The sequence below is a fragment of the Microcaecilia unicolor genome, chromosome 1 (assembly GCF_901765095.1).
Source record: "Microcaecilia unicolor chromosome 1, aMicUni1.1, whole genome shotgun sequence".
In the NCBI taxonomy this organism is placed as follows: Eukaryota; Metazoa; Chordata; class Amphibia; order Gymnophiona; family Siphonopidae; genus Microcaecilia; species Microcaecilia unicolor.
In genome coordinates this window covers 615,007,957-615,030,902 of record NC_044031.1, presented here as the reverse complement: position 1 = coordinate 615,030,902, position 22,946 = coordinate 615,007,957, and the positions used below count along the sequence as shown (strand labels likewise).

The 22,946-nt window shown below is 43.8% G+C and overlaps 1 protein-coding gene across 1 annotated transcript in view; it reads left to right on the top strand.

Annotated features, from left to right (window-relative positions):
* Positions 1-22,946, top strand: part of ZC3H3 (zinc finger CCCH-type containing 3) — a 605,196-nt gene that overhangs the window by 543,819 nt on the left and 38,431 nt on the right. The window contains exon 11 of the mRNA XM_030219843.1: positions 16,629-16,819. Coding sequence (XP_030075703.1) covers positions 16,629-16,819 — 191 coding nt within the window. The remainder of the gene's footprint in view (positions 1-16,628; positions 16,820-22,946) is intronic.

The window sequence follows — 22,946 nt, the reverse complement described above, 5'->3', positions numbered from 1 at the left end:
CCTGAGTCACTGCTGCAATCAGGAGATCATCTACATACTGAAGTAAAACTCGCCTGGAAGGCTCAGATTTAAAAGTCTTAAGGTCTTGTCCTAGGGCTGTCCCAAAAATAGTGGGGGAATTCTTGAACCCCTGTGGCAGGCGGGTCCATGTATACTGAAGCTTCCTTCCTGTTACTGGGTTTTCCCATTGAAAGGCAAAAAGCAATTGACTGGCGGGGGCCACCCGAATACAAAAGAAGGCATCTTTTAAATCTAGTGTTGTGAAATGGGTAGCTCCAGAAGGTATCAATCCTAGCAGGACATATGGATTAGGCACTACAGGGTGTAATGAAATAGTGGATTTGTTAACCACTCGTAAGTCTTGGACTGGCCGGTAATCCTCAGTCCCTGGCTTCTGAACTGGCAATAGTGGCGTATTCCATGGAGACTGGCAAGGTCGAATAATTCCATGGGATAACAGACGATTCAAATGTACTTGAATCCCTTCCAGAGCCTTTCTGGGAATTGGGTATTGGCGAAGATGGATTGGCCAGGCACTTGGAAGTAAGTCTACATGTACAGGAGGAATATTTCGGGCCAACCCTGGGGAATTATCTTCTGCCCATACCCCACTGACCTGAAAGCTGTCTGCCAGGGGTAGGTCAACTTGGCCCTGCGACTGATGCAGCCGCCATTCTTCTTCAAGAGGGCAACAGAAACTCAGTATACCCTTAGGGCTGGATGTTGGGGGCCGAAAGGAGACTGAAGTCTGGCCATCAGAGTCAAAGGAAATTTGGGCCCTAAGCTTGGACAGCAGGTCTCGACCTAACAAAGGGATTGGACAGTCTGGCATATACAGGAATTCATGAGTGACTATGTGTGAGCCCAATTGGCATCTACGGGTTGTCAGGAAGGGCCTCCGGTTCTGCACCCCCGTGGCACCCACCACTCGGACAGTTTTTCCAGACACAGGCGCTAATCGCTCCGTCACAACAGAATGTTCCGCTCCTGTATCAATCATGAATGGAATTGAGCGGCTCCCTATAGTTAACTCGACCATAGGTTCCTGGGAGCCCAGTTTGTAGGAACCCGGTCTGTCCTATTCGTCCCATTCTGCCATCTCGGCTATCCCGATGATGTCAGATTCAGGAGGCTCATATCTTCCCTCTCGAACTCGGCCTCGGCTTCCTCGATCTCCTGGTCCCCTTCTCAGTCCCTGGCGCCTCTGGGGGCATTCATCTTTCCAGTGCCCTCTTTCCTTACAATAGGCACACTGATCCCTCTCCAATCTTGGTCTGGGATTCTCCCCCCTTGGCCGGGATTGATTGAAGGAATCTCGGAGCCTGGCTGGTGGTCCGGGGTCCCACTTTGGCTTCCCATTAGCTAGAGGTCGACCTCGATTAAGAGTGGAATTAGTAATGGCTGCCGCTAAAAGGTCGGCCTTCTTCTGCATCTTCCGGTCAGCCTCTCGGCGCACCTCCTGATCTCTATTAATGAAAACCTTGGTTGCGATCTCAATTAGCTGGGTGGTATTCATCCCTGCGAATCCCTCCTGACGCTGCAACTTCTTCCGGATATCTGGCATACTCTGGGCCACCAATGCGCTATTCACCATTCTCTGGTTTTCTTGGGCTTCAGGGTCAAATGGGGTGTATGTTCTGTAGGCTTCAATTAGTCGCTCTAAGAAGGCCCCAGGGGATTCAGTTGCCCCTTGGAGAATTTCAGAGACCTTTGCCAGATTAATGGGCCTCTTTATGCCTTTCCTCATACCTTCCAGTAAGTCCCGGCAATAGCCAGACAACAGTTCATAGTGCTGCCCATCATTTGGATCCCAATCTGGAGCTGCGCGAGGAAACCGAGCTCTAACCCATCCCTCTGGGTCCTGTATCCCCCCGGGGACACGCTCTCGCGTGATGGCCTCAGCATTTTGCAAAATCTTCCGCCTCTCCTCAGTTGTGAAGAGGGTCAGGAGAAGTTGTTGACAATCAGTCCAGGTTGGGTTATGGGTGGCCATAATGCTAGTCACTAGGTCCACCACCGCCTGAGGCTTTTCAGTATAAGAGGGATAATGCGTCTTCCAATTCAGGAGATCGGTGGTTGTGAAGGGTACATACTGATAGGCCTGTGCCTGTATAACCTGACCCTGATTATTAGGATCCGGTCGAGTGGTAGTTACCTGACGAAGTGGCAGAACTCTCGAGGAGGTGGGAATGGAACCTGAGGTAGAGCTAGGAGCTACCCTCCTATCATGCTCAAAGGTAATTGCAGCAGGTCTAACCCATTCAGTGGAGGTGTGTTGAACCCCTGAGGGATGGGGAGGGGTACTCATAGACTGAGAGGTGGTCACAGGTGAATCAGTCCATTGAAAGGGATGCCGGGCCCCTGATGAGTGGGTAGGGGTATTAGAAGGAGAGGCTGGGCTGTCGGGAGTTGAGGAGTCAGGGAGTGGAACCCAAAACGGGTCTTCAGAGGTTAACAGGAGAGGATTTGGCACAGAAGGGTAGAGGCCAGGTGAAAAGTCCAACCTAGGGTGTGGCAGGTTTGGCACAGGAGGGGAAGAACTATCCGGAGAAGCCTGTGCTGGAGAGGCTTGGGCTGGGTGGCGTGGATCTCTGGGGGCGGCACGGAACCCCAACAATGGGCCATAAGGTGGCGGCTCAAGGTCTGAGGGGTCATCAGAGAGTATGGGTTTCTCAGACAGGGTAGGGGCGGAGGCCACCGATTGGGTGGTAGGCTTCCTAGGGCTCTTTCCCTCTTCTAGTTTAGATTTTCTAATCTTTCTTTGAACACGGCCTAACATGAATTTTACTGGGGATCCCATATAAGTTTTCAACCAAGAGGGAGGGTCAGTCACAAGGCTGTCCCAGGAATCTATATAAGGGAGTTGTTCAGAATATTCTGGTCCTCCTACTACTATGCTGTAGACCTTCCGGATTACTTCAATATCTAAGCTGCCACTAGGGGGCCACCCCACTCCCATAGATGGCCACTCAACTTCACACAAGGTTCTTAAAGTACCTGAGCTTAAAGTCTGTCCATAGTCATTAATTAAAAATCCTTTTTTGAAATTTCTAAGCATACAATCTAGGGGGGTAGCAATTGTTCTAGATGATGTCCCACCCATAATGCTTACAGTTACAACACACAAAGAGGGAAGGAGTTTTTGAGAATGCAGTAAGAGGTCTGCACTCTTCTAACATTCAAGCATCACACATCCCATACAGAAAATCCCACCCAACAATTTCAAATTTCTCAGATACAGATAAGCTCAAGCGTTTTCGCTTCTAGTCCCCGCGACTAGAAGGTACTAGGGCCTTTGCTGAGAATTGATCAGATTCTCCTTCCCTCTTTCTTGAGGGGCTGGTTTACAACTTCCTAGCTAGGATTACAATACAAAATACAGAATACATACCCGGCAAATGTTCTCCAGTCAGTTGGGTGCTGGGATTAATGCAGGATTATCCCACCGCTGCCACCAAGAATTGTTGCAGGAATTGGGATAGGAATTTGTGATGCTTCAGGAGTCAGACAGCACACACCAGAATGAGAGAGAAATCTTCTTTATTTGCCAGCAAACAAAGCAGGACATCAGTTCTAGCTCTCTTCTCCTCTCTTAGCTCTTTGTGTCTTTCTCTCAGCTCTCTGTGTCTTTGTCTCAGCTGCTTCTCTTCTTATGCTGTCTCTCCTGTTGTCTTCCAGCTTTCTTCCTTTCTTCTGAGCTCCTTCTGACGTAAACTGCTTCTGCTCCTACTTAAATAGGGTCCTAAGCCCTCCTCCTAGCCTAGCCCCCTTTACTCCCAATTGGTTTAAGGAATAGATTGGTCACCTTGCCTCAACCAATCATTACTTTTGAAATATCAGTTACATAGGTTTGGTATTCCTCAAACTGACCCAGTCCTACACTTAGCTTATAATTAATCAAGGAGACGAGAGCTAACTAGCCCTGACCTCGTTCACCTATCAGCTTATATATTAAACCAGCCAGAACTGCAGATAAGTCTAACCACATGTTGATCTCCTCAACTGCAGTCTTAAACAGCAGACAAAGAGTAATACAGAATTTAACAGACATTCTACATTTAACTACACAGAGTAAACATATTCTAAATATCAAAAACTTGTAAATACTAATCTATTGCCTCTCTCTAAACAGTATTTCTTCTAAGCATTTTAAACTAATCCTAAACAAACAGCCTGCTATATACCGGCTCATAATAGAATACATGTGTTTGCTTAGCAATCCATCCCTCACAAGGTTGAAAGAAATTCCTGTGTCTGACCTTTCTAACCCAGCCCAGCAAATGTAAATAACTTAAACCAGATAACATTCCTTCACTTGCTAGCAGAACTGAGAATTTAAAATAATATCTGAGCACCTTTAAACAAAATTAACCCTTCATATGATTTCTCAGAATTATTCAATTTCTTTTGCTCACTGCCTCACTATCAAACTTCAAGACTTTTTTCAGCAGTTCATCATATAGGTAACTATCCTCAACTCTCAGCTGGTAAAACAAAACTTTAACAAAAATTAATAATATCAGGAAACTTCCACCTGATCTCAGTTAAAATAAAAACAAATCAGCAACCTTCAGCTTTTTCCCTGAGTTCATGTGTGTGCCTTGGCTGCATTCAAAGTACACAGCTCTTCCATACCTTTTTTTAAGTTCCAGCTCTTCCCAGCTACCAGTAAAGGTTTTGTTCCATTCCAGATTTTCCCTCAGTACTTCTCATGACAAGACTTTTCTCCAAGGACTCTCAGCCCGGCTTTCTCCATTCCAGCTCTGAATTGGTTTCCTTTCAACCTTCCTGCTCATTCCCCTTGTCCTAACCCAAGGGAGTTTATATGTCTCACAGGAAATTATTTATTTTATTTTTTATTTTTGTTACATTTGTACCCCGCACTTTCCCACTCATGGCAAAGGATCACCCTTCCCTGGAATTGGAGCCTTAAGCCTCCTGGGTGGAGCTAGGTTGCCCAACATGCTGAAACAGACACTGAGCTAGGTTTCCCAACATGCTGAGACAGACACCAAGGTTTTACTTTATGCTCCCCCTCCCCCAGCCTTTAAAGGGACCCACACATATTCTCTTCTGTTAACATTCTCCTTATTATAGGGTCCTAACCCTGTGACAGGGGCCCTTAAGGACTTGGGTTCTGCTCCCTGTCACAATATGCAGGTTCTGATCACTTATTCTAACACCTAGGACCAACCTCCCATGTCTTACCACCAAGCTTTGTAATAATGTGAACACAGGACTGCTTTAATTACCTAAGAATTCCTTTTATGTTTTCCATACTCACGTGTCAACTTTCTATTCTTCCTGGATCCCAGTGCTTTCCTTCGCCCTTTAATCTGATGCATTTTGCCCGCTGATAACATCATTGGTACACCAGCAAGCAGAAGAGCCCGTTCATGCTTCTGCCTCCTTCCAGCCAGCAGGGGTTAAAGCAAGCAAACCTCTGTTTTCTTCTGAAGTGACTGTGCTAAAGCTTTGTGTTATGGGCATGGCCAGTAAGGTATTAGGTCTTCTGAAAGAACCTTCAGCTTCACACTCCTCCCACCATCACCACAATTTACTTTCAGGTTCATTAGTCCCACCCCTCCCCCCCACCGCTCCACAAACAAAACTTGGATAATTAACTCAACAATCACGGGCAGATGCATTCCAACTAAAACTAAACGCAGAAAAAACACAGTGTCTCATCCTATCCTCACAATATAATACAAACAAACACAATACCATAAACACCCCAGATTACACCCTTCCGGTCTCTGACAGTCTGAAAATTCTGGGAGTCACAATTGACCGAAATCTCACACTCGAAGATCATGTGAAAAATACAGTAAATAAAATGTTCCACTCAATGTGGAAACTTAAAAGGATCAAACCTTTCTTCCCAAGGGAAGTATTCTGCAGCCTGGTACAATCAATGGTGCTAAGCCACCTGGACTACTGCAATGCCATCTATGCCGGATGCAAAGAACAAATCACTAAGAAACTTCAAACCGCTCAAAACACAGCAGCCAGACTCATATTTGGGAAAGCGAAATACGAAAGCGCCAAACCCCTAAGAGAAAAACTACATTGGCTCCCATCAAAAGAACGAATAGTGTTCAAAGTTTGCACCCTGGTCCACAAGATCATACACAGGGAAGCCCCGGCCTACATGTCAGACCTTATAGACCAGTGATGGCGAACCTTTTAGAGACTGAGTGCCCAAACAGCAACCCAAAACCGAATTATTTATCGCAAAGTGCCGGTACTCATTATGGGCGGGGTCACCACATATGACTCCACCCCTATGATAGCCACACCCCTTACACCAGCCATGGCGCATATAAACAGACATCATTGAAAATATTATACTAATGTAGGAGAAAAAAATAACATGACTTTCTTCCATTATAAATCATTTCTGTAAGCTGTTACAGCTCCAGTATGCCCAGTGCAAAATAAGACAGCAGATGTAAATTCTCCAATTCGACATATTCCAAACACTAAAATGAAAATAAAATGATTTTTCCTACCTTTGTTGTCTGGTGATTTTGTTTTTCTATCCATATTGGTTCTAGTCGCTGATTCTGCTGCTCTCTATCTGTTCTCTTAACTCCGTTTCCAGGGCTTCCTTTCCATTGATTTCTTTACTTTCCTCCTTTCTTCTTCATTTCTTGCCCTCCATCCATGTCCAGCAACCATCCTCTCCCCTCCAGCCACAAATGTCCAGCAGCCCTCCTCTCCCCCCTGCCCTACCACCCAGCACCTGGCAGCACCCAGCACCAGGCCTCCCTCCCACCCAGCACCCACCATCAGGCCTCCCTCCCACCCAGCACCCACCATCAGGCCTCCCTCCCACCCAGCACCCACCATCAGGCTTCCCTCCCACCCAGCACGCAGCAGCAGGCCTCCCTCCCACCCAGCACCCACCATCAGGCCTCCCTCCCACCCAGCAGCACACAGACAGCACCAGGCCGGCCTCCCGCCCTCCCTCCAACCCAACGATCATCAGCCTGCCCGCCCGTCCGTCCTCCCTCCCTCCCAGCACCAGGAACCCCCCTCCTCCTAAAATTTAAAAAGCGTACCTCCTCAGTCGGGGTTAAGGCGGTGTGCGTCAGCAGCAAAGCGCCTGTGCTTCGCTCGACGCGCCTTCCCTGTCTCTCAAGCTCGGGCAGGACCAGAGCTTGAGAGACAGGGAAGGCCGAAGGCGCGTCGAGCGAAGCACAGGCGCTTCGTTGCCGCTGCCGACGCACGCCGCCTTAACCCCGACTGAGGAGGTACGCTTTTTAAATTTTAGGAGGAGGGGGGTTCCAGGTGCTGGGAGGGAGGGAAGGAGGGAGGACGGGTGGGTGGGCTGTTGCTTGTTGCGTTGGAGGGAGGGCAGGAGGAAGGCCGAACTGGGAGGGAGAGTGGGCGGACCAGCGATGGCGACAGCGCGCATGCCAAGGGAGAGGGCTCTGCGTGCCCTCTCTGGCACGCGTGCCATAGGTTCGCCATCACTGTTATAGACCTACCTACTAGAAACGCAAAAAGATCAGCTCGCACATTCCTCAATCTCCATTACCCCAACTGTAAAGGCATTACCTTCCACTTTTGTAGATATTTGTGAGTGTTATTGGCAGGGCTTTTTTTTGAGGGGGTACTGAGTACCTGCACCTTTTCCATTGTCTGCTAAAATTGACCCATGGCCCCTAAGTTTTAATGAAAGAGTTCAGGCTCTACAAACCAATTCTGCCTTGTCATAGATTCTGTGACTGGCTGCAGGGGGCCTGGCTATTGTAGGAAGGGTCCTTTAAGGAGCCGGGCTTTGAGACTTTGAGAAGTGAGTACAATTCACCCCTCAAGCACTCCTGTAAACTACAAGTCAAAATGGTAAGTTAGCCAAGGGTTGTGTGTGACTTGGGGCAGATGTAACTGCCAGTGGGAAATTTTGAATTTTCTAAAATAAGGAATATGCGTATACTGTAGGGGTTGCCCAGTCCACACCAAGAACATGTCTCTTTTCTGGCTTGGCAGGTTGCCTCTTACCTATATAAATTGTGCTTTTCTCTAAAATTGATACCTATACATATAGCCCAATTTACATGTATGTCTGCCTTATATATATATATATATATATATATATATATATATATATATATATATATATATATATATATATATATATATATATATAAACTGTACATAAGCCTTCTAAAATCATCTCCTGTATTTTTAGATATTAAACTTTGTTTTATGTATATACACCCACCGACCTACACGTGCATAATAAAAGTGAGTTTCAGAAATCATGCCATGATGTTTGATGAATTTGTTATCTATGATTTTGGGGGATAGTTTCAAGAGAAAAACATAAGAACATACATTTAGAAATTAACTCCATTCTCTGTGGGCTGGTTGGGTTGAATTAGGACATTTCCCCTTATTGTTCAACAAAGAAGGGGGTCAGGTCAGGGTCATGCATCTGATATGCCACCTTTCTGTGGGACAACAAAAGCAGTTTACTTATTACATACAGGTACTTTTGTCACCTGAGTATCAGTGGCACAAACTCCCTCCATTACCAGATACTTTGAGAAGTAACACAAATTCCTAAACACTGAGGATCCCTAGTGAAAAGTGGATGGAAATGAAGCATCATAGTAGCATGGGGGTAACCTGGATGGAGCTTGTTGCATTCCTAAAAAGTAATGGTACTACTTTAATAGGCTAGGTGAAGGATGTGGAGAAAGTGTGTGTGTGTGGGGGGGCAAGGTATTGGGTTCCATACTGGAATTTGTATATGTCTGTCCCTGAACTAGACAAATTGCTGCTGGGCAGGCTGGATGTGCCATTTTGTTCTTTATCTGCAGTTATATACTTATTTAAAACAAATTTATAGATAAAAATACTGATAAAAAAAAACATCCACTCAGAGCCTATATATCTAACCTGGTATACCAAATCAGCACTAACTATTAGAACTCACAGCGACAACCCTTTATATGAAAATACAATATTACAAATAATTTATCAGGCCCTAGGACATCAGTGCACCTCTTCTTGGAAAAACAGAACAAGCCAGACTGCTGCAGATCCCTACACAGAAATTACACGCTAACAGAATATCTCACTTTGATTAAACAAGCAAAACACAGACCCTCACAAAATGCAAAATAAGGAAACATTATTTAGATATAGAACTATGCAGAGAACTGAATTCTTTGCTCTGCTGTCCACCAAGCCTCACCCTTCCTCTCTGTTCCCACTGCTGATACAAATAGTTTACTCTTCTTTTGTTCATGCCTTTTTTTTTTTCTCCTAATCAACTCCCTCCTCTCCTCTGAATCTCCCAAGGATGTGAGAACCTGACCCTGGACTATTTTGGGAGCTACCCTGCATAACCCTCCTATTGAAGTTAGGTGGCTCACCACTTAAACATTCTTTCTTGGAAAATGCAAAAGGTTTCCCCAGCTGCCTCCCTCCAACACATTTCTAATGCACCAAAAATGTTTCCCATCCTGTTGGCAGGTTTATTGTGGCTGTAGTAGATCCCATTCTTTGTTGAAGACAACACTCAGCTAGGCAGTTGCAGCATTGTGATTGGTAAATCACCTTATCTTCAGGGAAAACAACTTGCAACAGTCACTCTTATCAATGCCGTCTCCTTCTTGGCCCATTAGATGAGGTGGACCTCACATCTGCAGGAGCATGGGAGCAACTGTGTGTCTTCAGAGGGAGACCTCAGTCTCTTAAAAGTTTTGAAATTGTGTTCCATGTTTTGATGGGTTTAGTAGTATTACCTCACCAGTGTGATTGCTGATCCCCTCCCTTCCCCCTCCCCTCCCCATCTTCAAAGAACATGTTAGAGTTGAGCCACTCTGCTTTCTAGTGAACATTTGGACTTCTGAAAGGTGTTGTACTGAAAACTCTGGAAACCAAAATCCTTTATTTATTATCAGAACAAAGCGCACGGGCACCATATGCTGTATGCCACTCCTTCAGAGTTACAATCTGTCCTGCTCCTTAAATAAAAGTACTGAGAGGTATGGGGCATCTGAACCCTATCTCCCTCTACAGCGTATCAGCAATAGGCATATTTACCACATCTGTAATGACCATTCTGCTCCTCTTGTCTCCGAGCAGGTGTGGAAAGCAACTCTCCCAAATTCCTTCCCCTTCTGTAAGCAAATCTTGGGGATTCACTTAATGGGACATGCGCTTGTGATATATGCCAATACTTCTGTATAAGGGTACGTATGCCTTATGTCATTGAAGAAAAAGGTAAAATGTATACCAAAGGAGTTTCCTATTCATGGGATTTATTATTATTATTATTTATTGCACTTGTATCCCACATTTTCCCACCTATTTGCAGGCTCAATGTGGCTTACAAAGACCTGTTATGACATCGCCATTTCAGGGTAAAAGATACAGCTGGTGTTACAAAAGATTAAGGATAACAAAAATGAGCTAAGCAAACAGTTGTAGAGGAAGACTTACAGAATAAGGGTGAAGTAATGAAGTGTTATATTTAGGCTATGGGTTCTCGTGATAGGCCTTGTTGAAGAGAAAGGTTTTCAGAGATTTGCAAAAGTTAGTTATTTCATTGATTGTTTTCAAGTTAGTTGGTAGTGCATTCCACAGCTGCGTGCTCACGTAGGAAAAGCTGGTCACATGAGTTAATCTGTATTTTAATCCTTTACAGCTGGGGAAGTGTAGATTGAGAAATGTGCGGGCAGATCTTTTAGCATTTCTGGGAGGTAAGTCCACGAGGTCTAACATGTATGCCGGGGCATCTCCGTAAATGATTTTATGAACAATTGTGCAGATCTTGAACGCGGTACATTCTTTTAGTGGGAGCCAGTGAAGTTTCTCTCATAGGGGTTTTGCACTTTCATATTTTGTTTTTCCAAATATGAGTCTGGCTGCGGTATTCTGGGCTGTTGAAGTTTTTTTAACAGTTTGTTCTTTGCAGCCAGCGTAGAGTGCGTTGCAATAGTCCAGGTGACTTAGTACCATTGACTGTACCAGGTTGCGAAAAATGGATCTTGGGGAAGAAAGGTTTTACTCTTTTGAGTTTCCACATGGAGTGGAACATCTTCTTGGTTGTGTTCTTCACGTGGTTTTCAAGTGTGAGATTTCGGTCAATGGTAACTCCAAGAATTTTCAAAGTGTTTGAGACGGGGAGGGAAAAGTTAGATGTGGTTATGGTGGTGAACTTACATGTATTATGTTGTGAGGTGAGTACAAGACATTGTGTTTTTTCTGCGTTAAGTTTTAGCTGAAATGCATCCGCCCAGGAGTGCATAATTTAGAAGCTTTGGTTGATATCATTGGTGATTTCTTTTAGATCATTTTTAAACGGGATGTAGATCGTGACGTCATCTGCATATATGTATGGGTTGAGGTTTCGATTGGTTAGTAGTTTGGCTAGTGGTGTCATCATTAGGTTGAAGAGGGTTGGTGTGAGGGGAGATCCTTGGGGGACTCCACATTCAGGTGTCCATGGGGCTGATATGGCCGTGTTAGCTGTAACTTGGTATGATCTTGTGGTCAGGAATCCTCTAAACCAGTTAAGAACATTACCTCCAACTCCAAAGTATTCTAGGATATGTAGTAATATTCCATGGTTGACCATGTCGAAAGCACTGGATATGTCAAATTGTAAGAGAAGTATGTTGCTGCCAGTTGCAATTGTTTGTTTACATTTATTCATTAAAGTCACTAGCACTGTTTCGGTGCTATGGTTCGCCTGAAATCCTGATTGCGATACTTGAAAAATTGAGTGTTTATTTAGGTAGTTCATGAGCTGTTTCGTCACTACGCCCTCCATAAGTTTGGTTATCAGTGGGATAGATGCTACTGGACGGTAGTTGGTTAAGTCATTTATACTTTTCTTTGCATCTGTAGGTCAAGGAGTAAGTAGAATGTTTCCTTTGTCCTTTCGGAAGAGACCATTTTGTAGCATGTAGTTCAGGTGCCTCGTGAGGTCTACTTTGAGTTGTTGAGGGGCATGTCTTATAAGGTTACTAGGGCAGGTGTCTAATTTGCATTGCGACTTGCCAGACCCTTGACCATTCTTCTAACATTTGGAGATCCCTTCTCATTGTTTCTACTCCCTCCAGGGTATCCACTCTATTGGTTATCTTTGTGTGATCCACAAAAAGGCAAACCTTTCCTTCCAACCCTTCATCAATATCTCCCACAAATATATTAAACAGAATATCCACCTGTATATACTGCTTCACCGCAACACTGGCAGCAACGGTGAAAAGTTCATCACCACCACCATCATAAGTACATAAGTAGTGCCATACTGGGAAAGACCAAAGGTCCATCTAGCCCAGCATCCTGTCACCGACAGTGGCCAATCCAGGTCAAGGGCACCTGGCACGCTCCCCAAACGTAAAAACATTCCAGACAAGTTATACCTAAAAATGCGGAATTTTTCCAAGTCCATTTAATAGCGGTCTATGGACTTGTCCTTTAGGAATCTATCTAACCCCTTTTTAAACTCCGTCAAGCTAACCGCCCGTACCACGTTCTCCGGCAACGAATTCCAGAGTCTAATTACACGTTGGGTGAAGAAAAATTTTCTCCGATTCGTTTTAAATTTACCACACTGTAGCTTCAACTCATGCCCTCTAGTCCTAGTATTTTTGGATAGCGTGAACAGTCGCTTCACATCCACCCGATCCATTCCACTCATTATTTTATACACTTCTATCATATCTCCCCTCAGCCGTCTCTTCTCCAAGCTGAAAAGCCCTAGCCTTCTCAGCCTCTCTTCGTAGGAAAGTCGTCCCATCCCCACTATCATTTTCGTCGCCCTTCGCTGTACCTTTTCCAATTCTACTATATCTTTTTTGAGATACGGAGACCAGTACTGAACACAATACTCCAGGTGCGGTCGCACCATGGAGCGATACAACGGCATTATAACATCCGCACACCTGGACTCCATACCCTTCCTAATAACACCCAACATTCTATTCGCTTTCCTAGCCGCAGCAGCACACTGAGCAGAAGGTTTCAGCGTATCATCGACGACGACACCCAGATCCCTTTCTTGATCCGTAACTCCTAACGCGGAACCTTGCAAGACGTAGCTATAATTTGGGTTCCTCTTACCCACATGCATCACTTTGCACTTGTCAACATTGAACTTCATCTGCCACTTGCACGCCCATTCTCCCAGTCTCGCAAGGTCCTCCTGTAATCGTTCACATTCCTCCTGCGACTTGACGACCCTGAATAATTTTGTGTCATCGGCGAATTTAATTGCCTCACTAGTTATTCCCATCTCTAGGTCATTTATAAATACATTAAAAAGCAACGGACCCAGCACAGACCCCTGCGGGACCCCACTAACTACCCTCCTCCACTGAGAATACTGGCCACGCAATCCTACTCTCTGCTTCCTATCTTTCAACCAGTTCTTAATCCATAATAATACCCTACCTCCGATTCCATGACTCTGCAATTTCTTCAGGAGTCTTTCGTGCGGCACTTTGTCAAACGCCTTCTGAAAATCCAGATATACAATATCAACCGGCTCCCCATTGTCCACATGTTGCTTACCCCCTCAAAAAAATGCATTAGATTGGTGAGGCAAGACTTCCCTTCACTAAATCCGTGCTGACTTTGTCTCATCAGTCCATGTTTTGTATATGCTCTGCAATTTTATTCTTAATAATAGCCTCCACCATCTTGCCCGGCACCGACGTCAGACTCACCGGTCTATAATTTCCCGGATCTCCTCTGGAACCCTTCTTAAAAATCGGAGTAACATTGGCTACCCTCCAGTCTTCCGGTACTACACTCGATTTTAGGGACAGATTGCATATTTCTAACAGTAGCTCCGCAAGTTCATTTTTTAGTTCTATTAATACTCTGGGATGAATACCATCAGGTCCCGGTGATTTACTACTCTTCAGCTTGCTGAACTGACCCATTACATCCTCCAAGGTTACAGAGAATTTGTTTAGTTTCTCCGACTCCCCCGCTTCAAATATTCTTTCCGGCACCGGTGTCCCCCCCAAATCCTCCTCGGTGAAGACCGAAGCAAAGAATTCATTTAATTTCTCCGCTACGGCTTTGTCCTCCTTGATCGCCCCTTTAACACCATTTTGGTCCAGCGGCCCAACCGACTCTTTGGCCGGTTTCCTGCTTTTAATGTATCTAAAAAAATTTTTACTATGTATTTTTGCTTCCAACGCTAATTTCTTCTCAAAGTCCTTTTTTGCCCTCCTTATCTCCGCTTTGCATTTGGCTTGGCATTCCTTATGATCTATCCTGTTACTTTCAGTTGGTTCTCTTCTCCACTTTCTGAAGGATTGTTTTTTGGCTCTAATGATTTCCTTTATCTTACTGTTTAGCCACGCCGGCTGACGTTTAGTCTTTTTTCCCTTTTTTCTAATACGTGGAATATATTTGTCCTGAACCTCCAGGATGGTGTTTTTAAACAGCATCCACGCCTGATGCAAGTTTTTTACTCTGCGAGCTGCTCCTTTCAGTCTTTTTTTCACCATTTTTCTCATTTTGTCGTAATCACCTTTTCTATAGTTAAACGCTAGCGTACTTGATTTCCTAGTTTCACTTCCTTCAATGCCAATATCAAAACCGATCATATTATGATCACTGTTATCAAGCGGCCCTCGTATCGTTACCCCCTGCACTAGATCATGAGCACCACTAAGGACTAAGTCTAGTATTTTTCCTTCTCTTGTCGGCTCCTGAACTAGCTGTTCCATGAAGCTGTCCTTGATTTCATCAAGAAATCTTATGTCCCTTGCGTGTACAGATGTTACATTAACCCAGTCTATATGCGGGTAATTGAAATCCCCCATTATTATTGTGTTGCCCAGTTTGTTTGCGTCCCTGATTTCCTTTAACATTTCCGCATCCGTCTGTTCGTCCTGGCCAGGCGGACGGTAGTACACTCCTATCACTATCCTTTTCCCCTTTGCACATGGAATTTCAATCCACAGTGATTCCAAGGAGTGTTTTGTTTCCTGCAGAATTTTCAATCTATTTGATTCAAGGCTCTCGTTAATCACCATGCCCATATCCACCTATACATACTGCTCTACCACAGTACTGGCAGCAACAGTGAAAGCTTCACTACTACCATGCCCATACCCACCTACGCATGCTGCTCCATTACAACACTTGGTAACAACAGTGAAAACTTTCCTTCCACCATCACCATGCCCAAACTTACCTATACATACTGCTCTACCACAACACTGGCAGCAACAGTGAAAGTTTTCCCTCCACCATGACTGTGCCTGTACTCACCTACACATACTACTCCACTACAGCACTGGAAGAAACAGTAGAAGTTCAAACTCATATACACGCACACTCTAGCTCACTTTTCCCCACTGTGACACAGGTAGCAGCATTACAAGCCATACAGAAACATCAGCTTAAATCCCTCAATCTAGGTTGCCAGAGACTATTTGCAGAACACGAGGAATGTGAGTAGGGGATTTGCAGCTGAGGAGCATCTTGTCCCATTTTGATTGTGATCTTCATCATAAAGCAAATAGAGACAGACTCATGGACCTCAATCTGTATACTTTAGAAGAGAGAGGAGATGTGATTGAAATGTTTAAATATCTCTGTGGCATAAATGCACAAGGAGGCAGGTGTCTAGAACGAGAGGACATAAGATGAAGTTAAAAGGGAATAGATTCAGATGTAATCTAAGGAAATACTTCTTTCACAGAAAGGGTGGTAGATGCATGTCACAGCCTCCCAGTGGAGGTGGTGGAGATGAGAATTGTATCTGAATTAAAGAATGTGTGGGACAGGCATGTGGGATCTCTTAGGGAAAGGAGGAGATAGTGGATGATATGAATGGGCCATATGGCCTTTATCTGACATCATTTTCTCTGTTATGATTATTATGGTATCTGTTTTCAAAAGGTTTTATGCCTGTTTATTAAATTGTGCTAACACGTGTTTCTACTAAATAGGCCCCATTAATCTTGATGGAGTGTATTTGCCAACAACATATTATAATTTGATAAATAAGCCTCAGGGAATTAGGCACCTAAATCAGCCCATTTGAGAACTCACTGGGGCTCAGCTCAGTTTAGCAGCCTGAAAAGTGGATGAAAGACACCTAGCACTGATTTTCAGTACTAAATATCTACATAGGAGTTAATCTAAACAAATGGATTACAGGCCTAAGTTTAGCTAAAGAATATTCAGCTAGAAATACCCTAAATTTCAGAACCTAAATGAAACCACTGATCATTTTTTTTGAAAATTAACCCCATGTGACTCTGGGCAAGTCACTTAACCCTCCATTGCCCCATGTAAGCCGCATTGAGCCTGCCATGAGTGGGAAAGCACGGGGTACAAATGTAACAAAATAAATAAAATAAATCTAGATAGAACTTGACTGGAATCAGTTCTAGGGGTTTTCTCCATTCTTATAACTATCTTCCCCTGTAGCACAGCTTTTACATTACCAATCCTTTTTGACCAACGTCCACCAACTGTGGCAACATTTGAAAGCCAGTGCATGTGACCCCTGACCCTTCAGGTGCAGCAATCAGACCCTTGTCTCTCATATGGCCACTGGGCTAGTCCTGAATGGAACCTCTTTATACTGTAATTCATGATCTATTATCACTGTTCCTCATCTTTTCTAGTGCTCGGGCCCAGATTGATGGTATGCCCAGATTGAGGGTAGCTAGCAAAAGCAAACCTTTGAATGATGAGGATGAACTGGGACACCATGGGTTACGAAAGCTGCCATCTTTCATCTCTCTGCGGTCGTCCCCTCCCTCTCCAGGTGACGAGGGCATATCTGACAGAATCAAGCCCAGGGAAGATGATGCAGGTAGGTGATATTTGCATGGTGGCCTCTGGCCTGTCTGATCATGGTGCAGCATAAAATAATTTGCCTGGAACTTCCATGGCATTTATGTCTTAATATTCTGACTTGCTGATATGATTTTCCTTTTTATGCCTTTTCACTTTTCTGGTAAAAACTGGGGAGAGGTTTTTGCTTGAGAATAGAATACAAGGCTGAATGTGTCATCTTTTGTGAGATACTGTTATCAGACAATAATGTAACTTATCAAACAGGGATATTTTTGTTAATGAGAATAAGAATCAGAATGAAAAATTTGACCATTAGTTCATGAGGACTAGAAGTAAAACTAAAGGTTTTTTTTCCAGAACAAAAACTGAATAGGAATAGAAAATGTACTGTCCCAGATAGAATAAGAACTATAATAAATAATAACTTTTCTTAACGAAAATGGCTTAAGAGGAATGAAAAATTTCCCCTATATACAGTACGTGCATGAGCTGAAGAACTGAATAAGAACTAACATTTTCAAAATATGACTAATAAAAACTAGAATTATTGTGTCTGTTTTGCACAAACTGAAATTATTTGTCATGAGTTTGTGACCGGAATAACTGAATAAGAACTAAAATGTTCAGAAAAGGACAGTATAAAAACTAGAATTAAGATTGTTGTCAGAACTAGAATAAAATAAGAATACAAATTATGGGCTTTGTTTACGAAGGCGTGCTAGCAGTTTTAGTGCGTGCTTACCAAGTAGATGCCCATAATATTCCTATGGGCATCTACACAGTGTACACTAAAAACGCCAGCACGCATTTGTAAACAGGACCCTATATGTTTTGTAACGGAATAAGAACTAGAACTGAAATTTTATGCTGAACTAAAATATCGCTGTTATTGAACAATGTTGAGTGTAATTGGCTGAGAAAGGACATGTCCTATATAGCAGTGGTTCCCAAACCTGTCTTGGAGGCACCCCAGCCAGTCAGGTTTTCAGGATATCCACAATGAATATTCATGAGAGAAATTTGCATACACTTCTTCCTTGGTATACAGATCACTCTCTTGAATGTTCATTGTGGATATCATGAAAATCTGACTGGTTGGGGTGCCTCCAGGACCAGGTTAGGAAACCACTGATATCTGTCACCTGGTGGTGGGGGGAGGGGGTTTAAGAGTTAAGACTTCCATTTTGAATATAGCATCCAGGAGACTGAGCTTGTGGTAAACTACCAAAGGTACTCCTAGTTATAAGTACATCCAAAAAACTACAAAAAGAGGTAGTATTAAAGAGGTGAAACAAAAAAAATATTACTCAGTGATGGAAGAGACTGGCTTAAGAAATCCAGTCCTTGCATAGGCCAAGGATTGCAAAGACACTGAAGAGCTTCTTCCTGGAAGAGCAGAGCTATGCGTGTCATCTCCCATGCTGGAGTCTCCACTCTTCTCTGCACCAGCATCTTTGGTGGCTTTTCCTATTACTACTGCTTCACATATAGTGCAACCCCAACTCCAATTTGATCCACTCTATCATTGCGAGATAATCTGTACCCCATTAACACAGTGTCCCATTGATTATCATCCTTCTACCAGGTCTCTGAGGTGCCCCTTCATTTGGTGCTATATACTCCAACTCTCCCATCTTGTTTTTTAGGCTAACATTTGTATATAGATACTTCAAATTGTGTTTTTCCTTGCATCTACAAACTGCTTTGACATTGACAAGGATAATTTGCATCCTTTACACTGTTCTCCCATGAAACACTCCTGGCTTTTTTTTACCATTATTGAAACTTCTCTACTGGGATTACTTAAAGATCCTGTTTCAGTAGTATCCTTCAAGGATACTCCACACCGAACCATGCGCTCCTGGGCGACTATCAGCTTTCCTCCCCATTTTAGTTTAAAGGCTGCTCTATCTTCTTTTTCAGTGTTAGCACCAACAGCCTGATTCCATCCTGGTTAAGGTGGAGTTCCCCTTTCCCAGATCATTGCCAAGTTCCTAAATCCCTCATTCCTGCACCAATCATTTCAACCATACATTGAGACTTGGAGCTCTGCCTGCCTCTTGGGTCCTGCGTGTGGAACGAGGAGCATTTCTGAAAATGTGTGATGTCCAGTTATGCATTTATACAGGACTGTTCTGGGAGGGGTGGCATTGAGGCTATGAAAATCTAGGGGGAGGGAAGCCTAGGGGCCTGAACATAACTGAGAGGGGCATAAGACTGAAGATATGCTTAGGACACCTAATTCCCTTGCACTGGTCCTAGGCTGAAGGTTTACCTAGGGCATCAGATACCCTTGGGCCAGCCCTGATTCTGTGCCTTTTGCTCAGGCCTGAGTCTGCTGTAGCAATAGGTGCTGCTTTATTTCTACAAACTGATTTCCTTTTCTCTGGCTACAAAAGACATGTCTCCTTTGCGCTATGCACTGTGGCAGTCTGATAAAAAGGTAGGACTCCTTTGCACTGTACATGAATGCAGCCTGAGGAGTAGACAGGCTTCCTCTATCCTATAGACTAGTTAAGTCTGAGGAAAAGGCTGGTAGGTCTCCTAATTACATCTGAAGTCACAAGGCTCCAGCACTGGTGCCTCTGCTGTGACCTGAGAACCAGGAGAACCAGATTCAATTCCCACTGTAACTCCTTGTGACTCTGGACAAGTCACTTAACCCTCCATTGCCCCAGGTACAAAATAAGTACCTGTATATAATATGTAAACCACTTTGTAACCACAGAAAAGTGGTATATTTGCCAAATCTCACTGTAAACTAGATATATGCCCAAACAACCTGATGACATCTGCTCCTCAACAATTCATAAACGACATAACGAAACACCTGAATTACATGCTACAAAATGGACTCTTCCCGAAGGAAAAAGGAAACATTTTACTCACCCCCATACCCAAAGACGCAAAGAAAAGTGCTGGTGAACTAACTAACTACAGACCAGTAGCATCCATTCCCTTAATAACCAAATTAACGGAAGGGTTGGTGACCAAACAACTTACAAACTATTTAGATAAATTTTCAATACTTCACGATTCCCAGTCAGGATTTCGGTCTAACCACAGTACCGAAACAGTATTAGTAACTCTCATGACTAAATTCAAACAAATGATTGCATCTGGTAAGAACATATTACTTTTACAATTTGACATGTCAAGCGCTTTTGACATGGTTGACCACGGAATTTTATTACACATCCTTGAATACTTCGGAATCGGAGGCAACGTCCTCAATTTGTTCAAGGGATTCCTAACCACAAGATCATACCAAGTGACATCTAACTCAACTATTTCAGCCGCATGGGTACCTGAATGCGGAGTACCACAAGGATCCCCCCTCTCGCTGACTCTATTCAACTTAATGATGATACCCTTGGCAAAATTACTATCAAATCAAAACCTTAATCCATACATTTATGCAGACGACGTAACGATCTACATCCCATTCAAACAAGACCTAAAAGAAATTTCCAATGACATCAACCAAAGTCTCCATATCATGCATTCTTGGGCGGACGCATTTCGGCTGAAACTCAATGCAGAAAAAACCCAGTGCCTAATACTCACCTCTCAACACAACAAGAAAGAATTCACCGCCATTAACACACCAACTCTAAACCTTCCTATTTCAGAAACCCTAAAAATTCTTGGAGTCACCATTGATCGACACCTAACACTAGAGAACCACGCGAAAAACACAACCAAGAAGATGTTCCACTCAATGTGGAAATTAAAAAGAATAAGACCTTTCTTCCCAAGGAGTGTTTTCCGCAACCTGGTACAATCAATGGTGCTCAGTCATTTAGACTATTGCAACACACTATATGCCGGCTGCAAAGAACAAATAGAAACTCCAGACAGCCCAGAACACTGCAGCTAGACTCATATTTGGCAAAACAAAATGTGAAAGTGCCAAGCCCTTATGAGAAAAATTACACTGGCTCCCACTTAAGGAACACATCACGTTCAAAATATGCTCACTAGTTCACAAAATTATCCATGGAGACGCACCAGCTTACATGTCAGACCTGATAGACCTACCACCTAGGAATGCCAAAAGATCATCCCGCACATTCCTTGATCTGCACTTCCCCAACTGCAAAGGAATGAAATACAAACTAATGCATGCGTCAAACTTTACCTACCTGAGCACACAGTTATGGAACGCATTGCCGCGCAGCTTGAAATCGATCTACGAAAGAGCGAACTTCTGCATATTACTGAAGACCCATCTCTTTAATAAAGCGTACCACAAAGATCAACCAATGTGAATATGCACAAGTCGCCCATCTATATTCAGAACTGTTTCATAATATCTGCTTGTATACTATTACTTTGTTTTCTTATCGTCATGCTGACCAAGATCCTTCTGCAATACTAAATGTTTATTTTCTAACATTCTTCCACTACTCATGATGTATTGTAAGCCACTTTGAGCCTGCAAAGAGGTGGGAAAAGGTAGGATACAAATGCAATAAATAAATAAAATAAATATATCAAATCCCATCCCCCTTTTCGTCGTACATGTCTCTCTTTCTCCTGAAGCTCAGAAGCGATGCCCCTTGGACCTCCCTGTCCTTCCTCTCCCGGGAAGCTGAGGAAAAGCCAAAGCTTCCTTCCTTCCTTGCAATATGAATCCCAAAGTATTGCAAACATATAAAAACAGAGGAAAATGGAGGCAGATAAAGACCATTCATGCCATCTAGTGAGCATATTTTGCAGCCTCAAGGATCGGTGCTGGGGCCGATTCTGTTCAATATATTTGTGAGTGACCTTTCCGAAGGGTTAGAAGGTAAAGTTTGCCTATTTGCGGATGATACTAAGATCTGTAACAGAGTGGACACCACGGAGGGAGTGGAAAACATGAAAAAGGATCTGAAGAAGCTAGAAGAATGGTCTAAGGTTTAGCAATTAAAATTCAATGCCAAGAAATGCAAAGTGATGCACTTAGGGAATAGAAATCCACGGGAGACGTATGTGTTAGGCGGCGAGAGTCTGATAGGTACGGACGGGGAGAGAGATCTTGGGGTGATAGTATCTGAGGATTTGAAGGCGACGAAACAGTGTGACAAGTCGGTGGCTGTATCTAGAAGGTTGTTGGGCTGTATAGAGAGAGGTTTGACCAGCAGAAGAAAGGGAGTGTTGATGCCCCTGTATAAGTCGTTGGTGAGGCCCCATCTGGAGTATTGTGTTCAGTTTTGGAGGCCGTATCTTGTTAAGGATGTAAAAAGAATCGAAGCGGTGCAAATAAAAGCTACGAGAATGGTATGGGATTTGCGTTACAAGACGTACGAGGAGAGACTTGCTGACCTGAACATGTATACCCTGGAGGAAGGAGAAACAGGGGTGATATGATACAGACGTTCAGATATTTGAAAGGTATTAATCCGCAAACGAACCTTTTCCGGAGATATGAAGGCGGTAGAACGAGAGGACATGAAATGAGATTGAAGGGGGGCAGACTCAAGAAAAATGTCAGGAAGTATTTTTTCACGGAGAGAGTGGTGGATGCTTGGAATGCCCTCCCGCGGGAGGTGGTGGAGATGAAAACGGTAACAGAATTCAAACATGCATGGGAAAACATAAAGGAATCCTGTTCAGAAGAAATGGATCCTCAGGAGCTTAGCCGAGATTGGATAACAGAGCCGGTAGTGGGAGGCGGGGCTGGTGGTTGGGAGGCGGGGATAGTGCTGGGCAGACTTATACGGTCTGTGCCAGAGCCGATGGTGGGAGGCGGGGATAGTGCTGGGCAGACTTGTACAGTCTGTGCCCTGAAAAAGACAGGTACAAATCAAGGTAATGTATACACAAAAAAGTGGCACATTTCTTGGGCAGACTGGATGGACCGTGCAGGTCTTTTTCTGCCGTCGTCTACTATGTTACTATGTATCTACTATCCCTTTCTCTCCCTTAGAGATCCTATATACTTATCCCAAGCTTTCTTGAATTCCAATAGTGTCTTCATCTCCACCACTTCCACCAGGAGACCTTTCTACAAATTCACCACCCTTTCTCTGAAAAGAAGTATTTCCTCAAATTACTCCTGAGTCCTTCTCCTTTTATCTTCCTTCTAACCCTCCCCCCCCACTCCCACCCCCACCCATTCATTCCTGAACTTCCTTTCAGTTGATATTCCCCTCCTG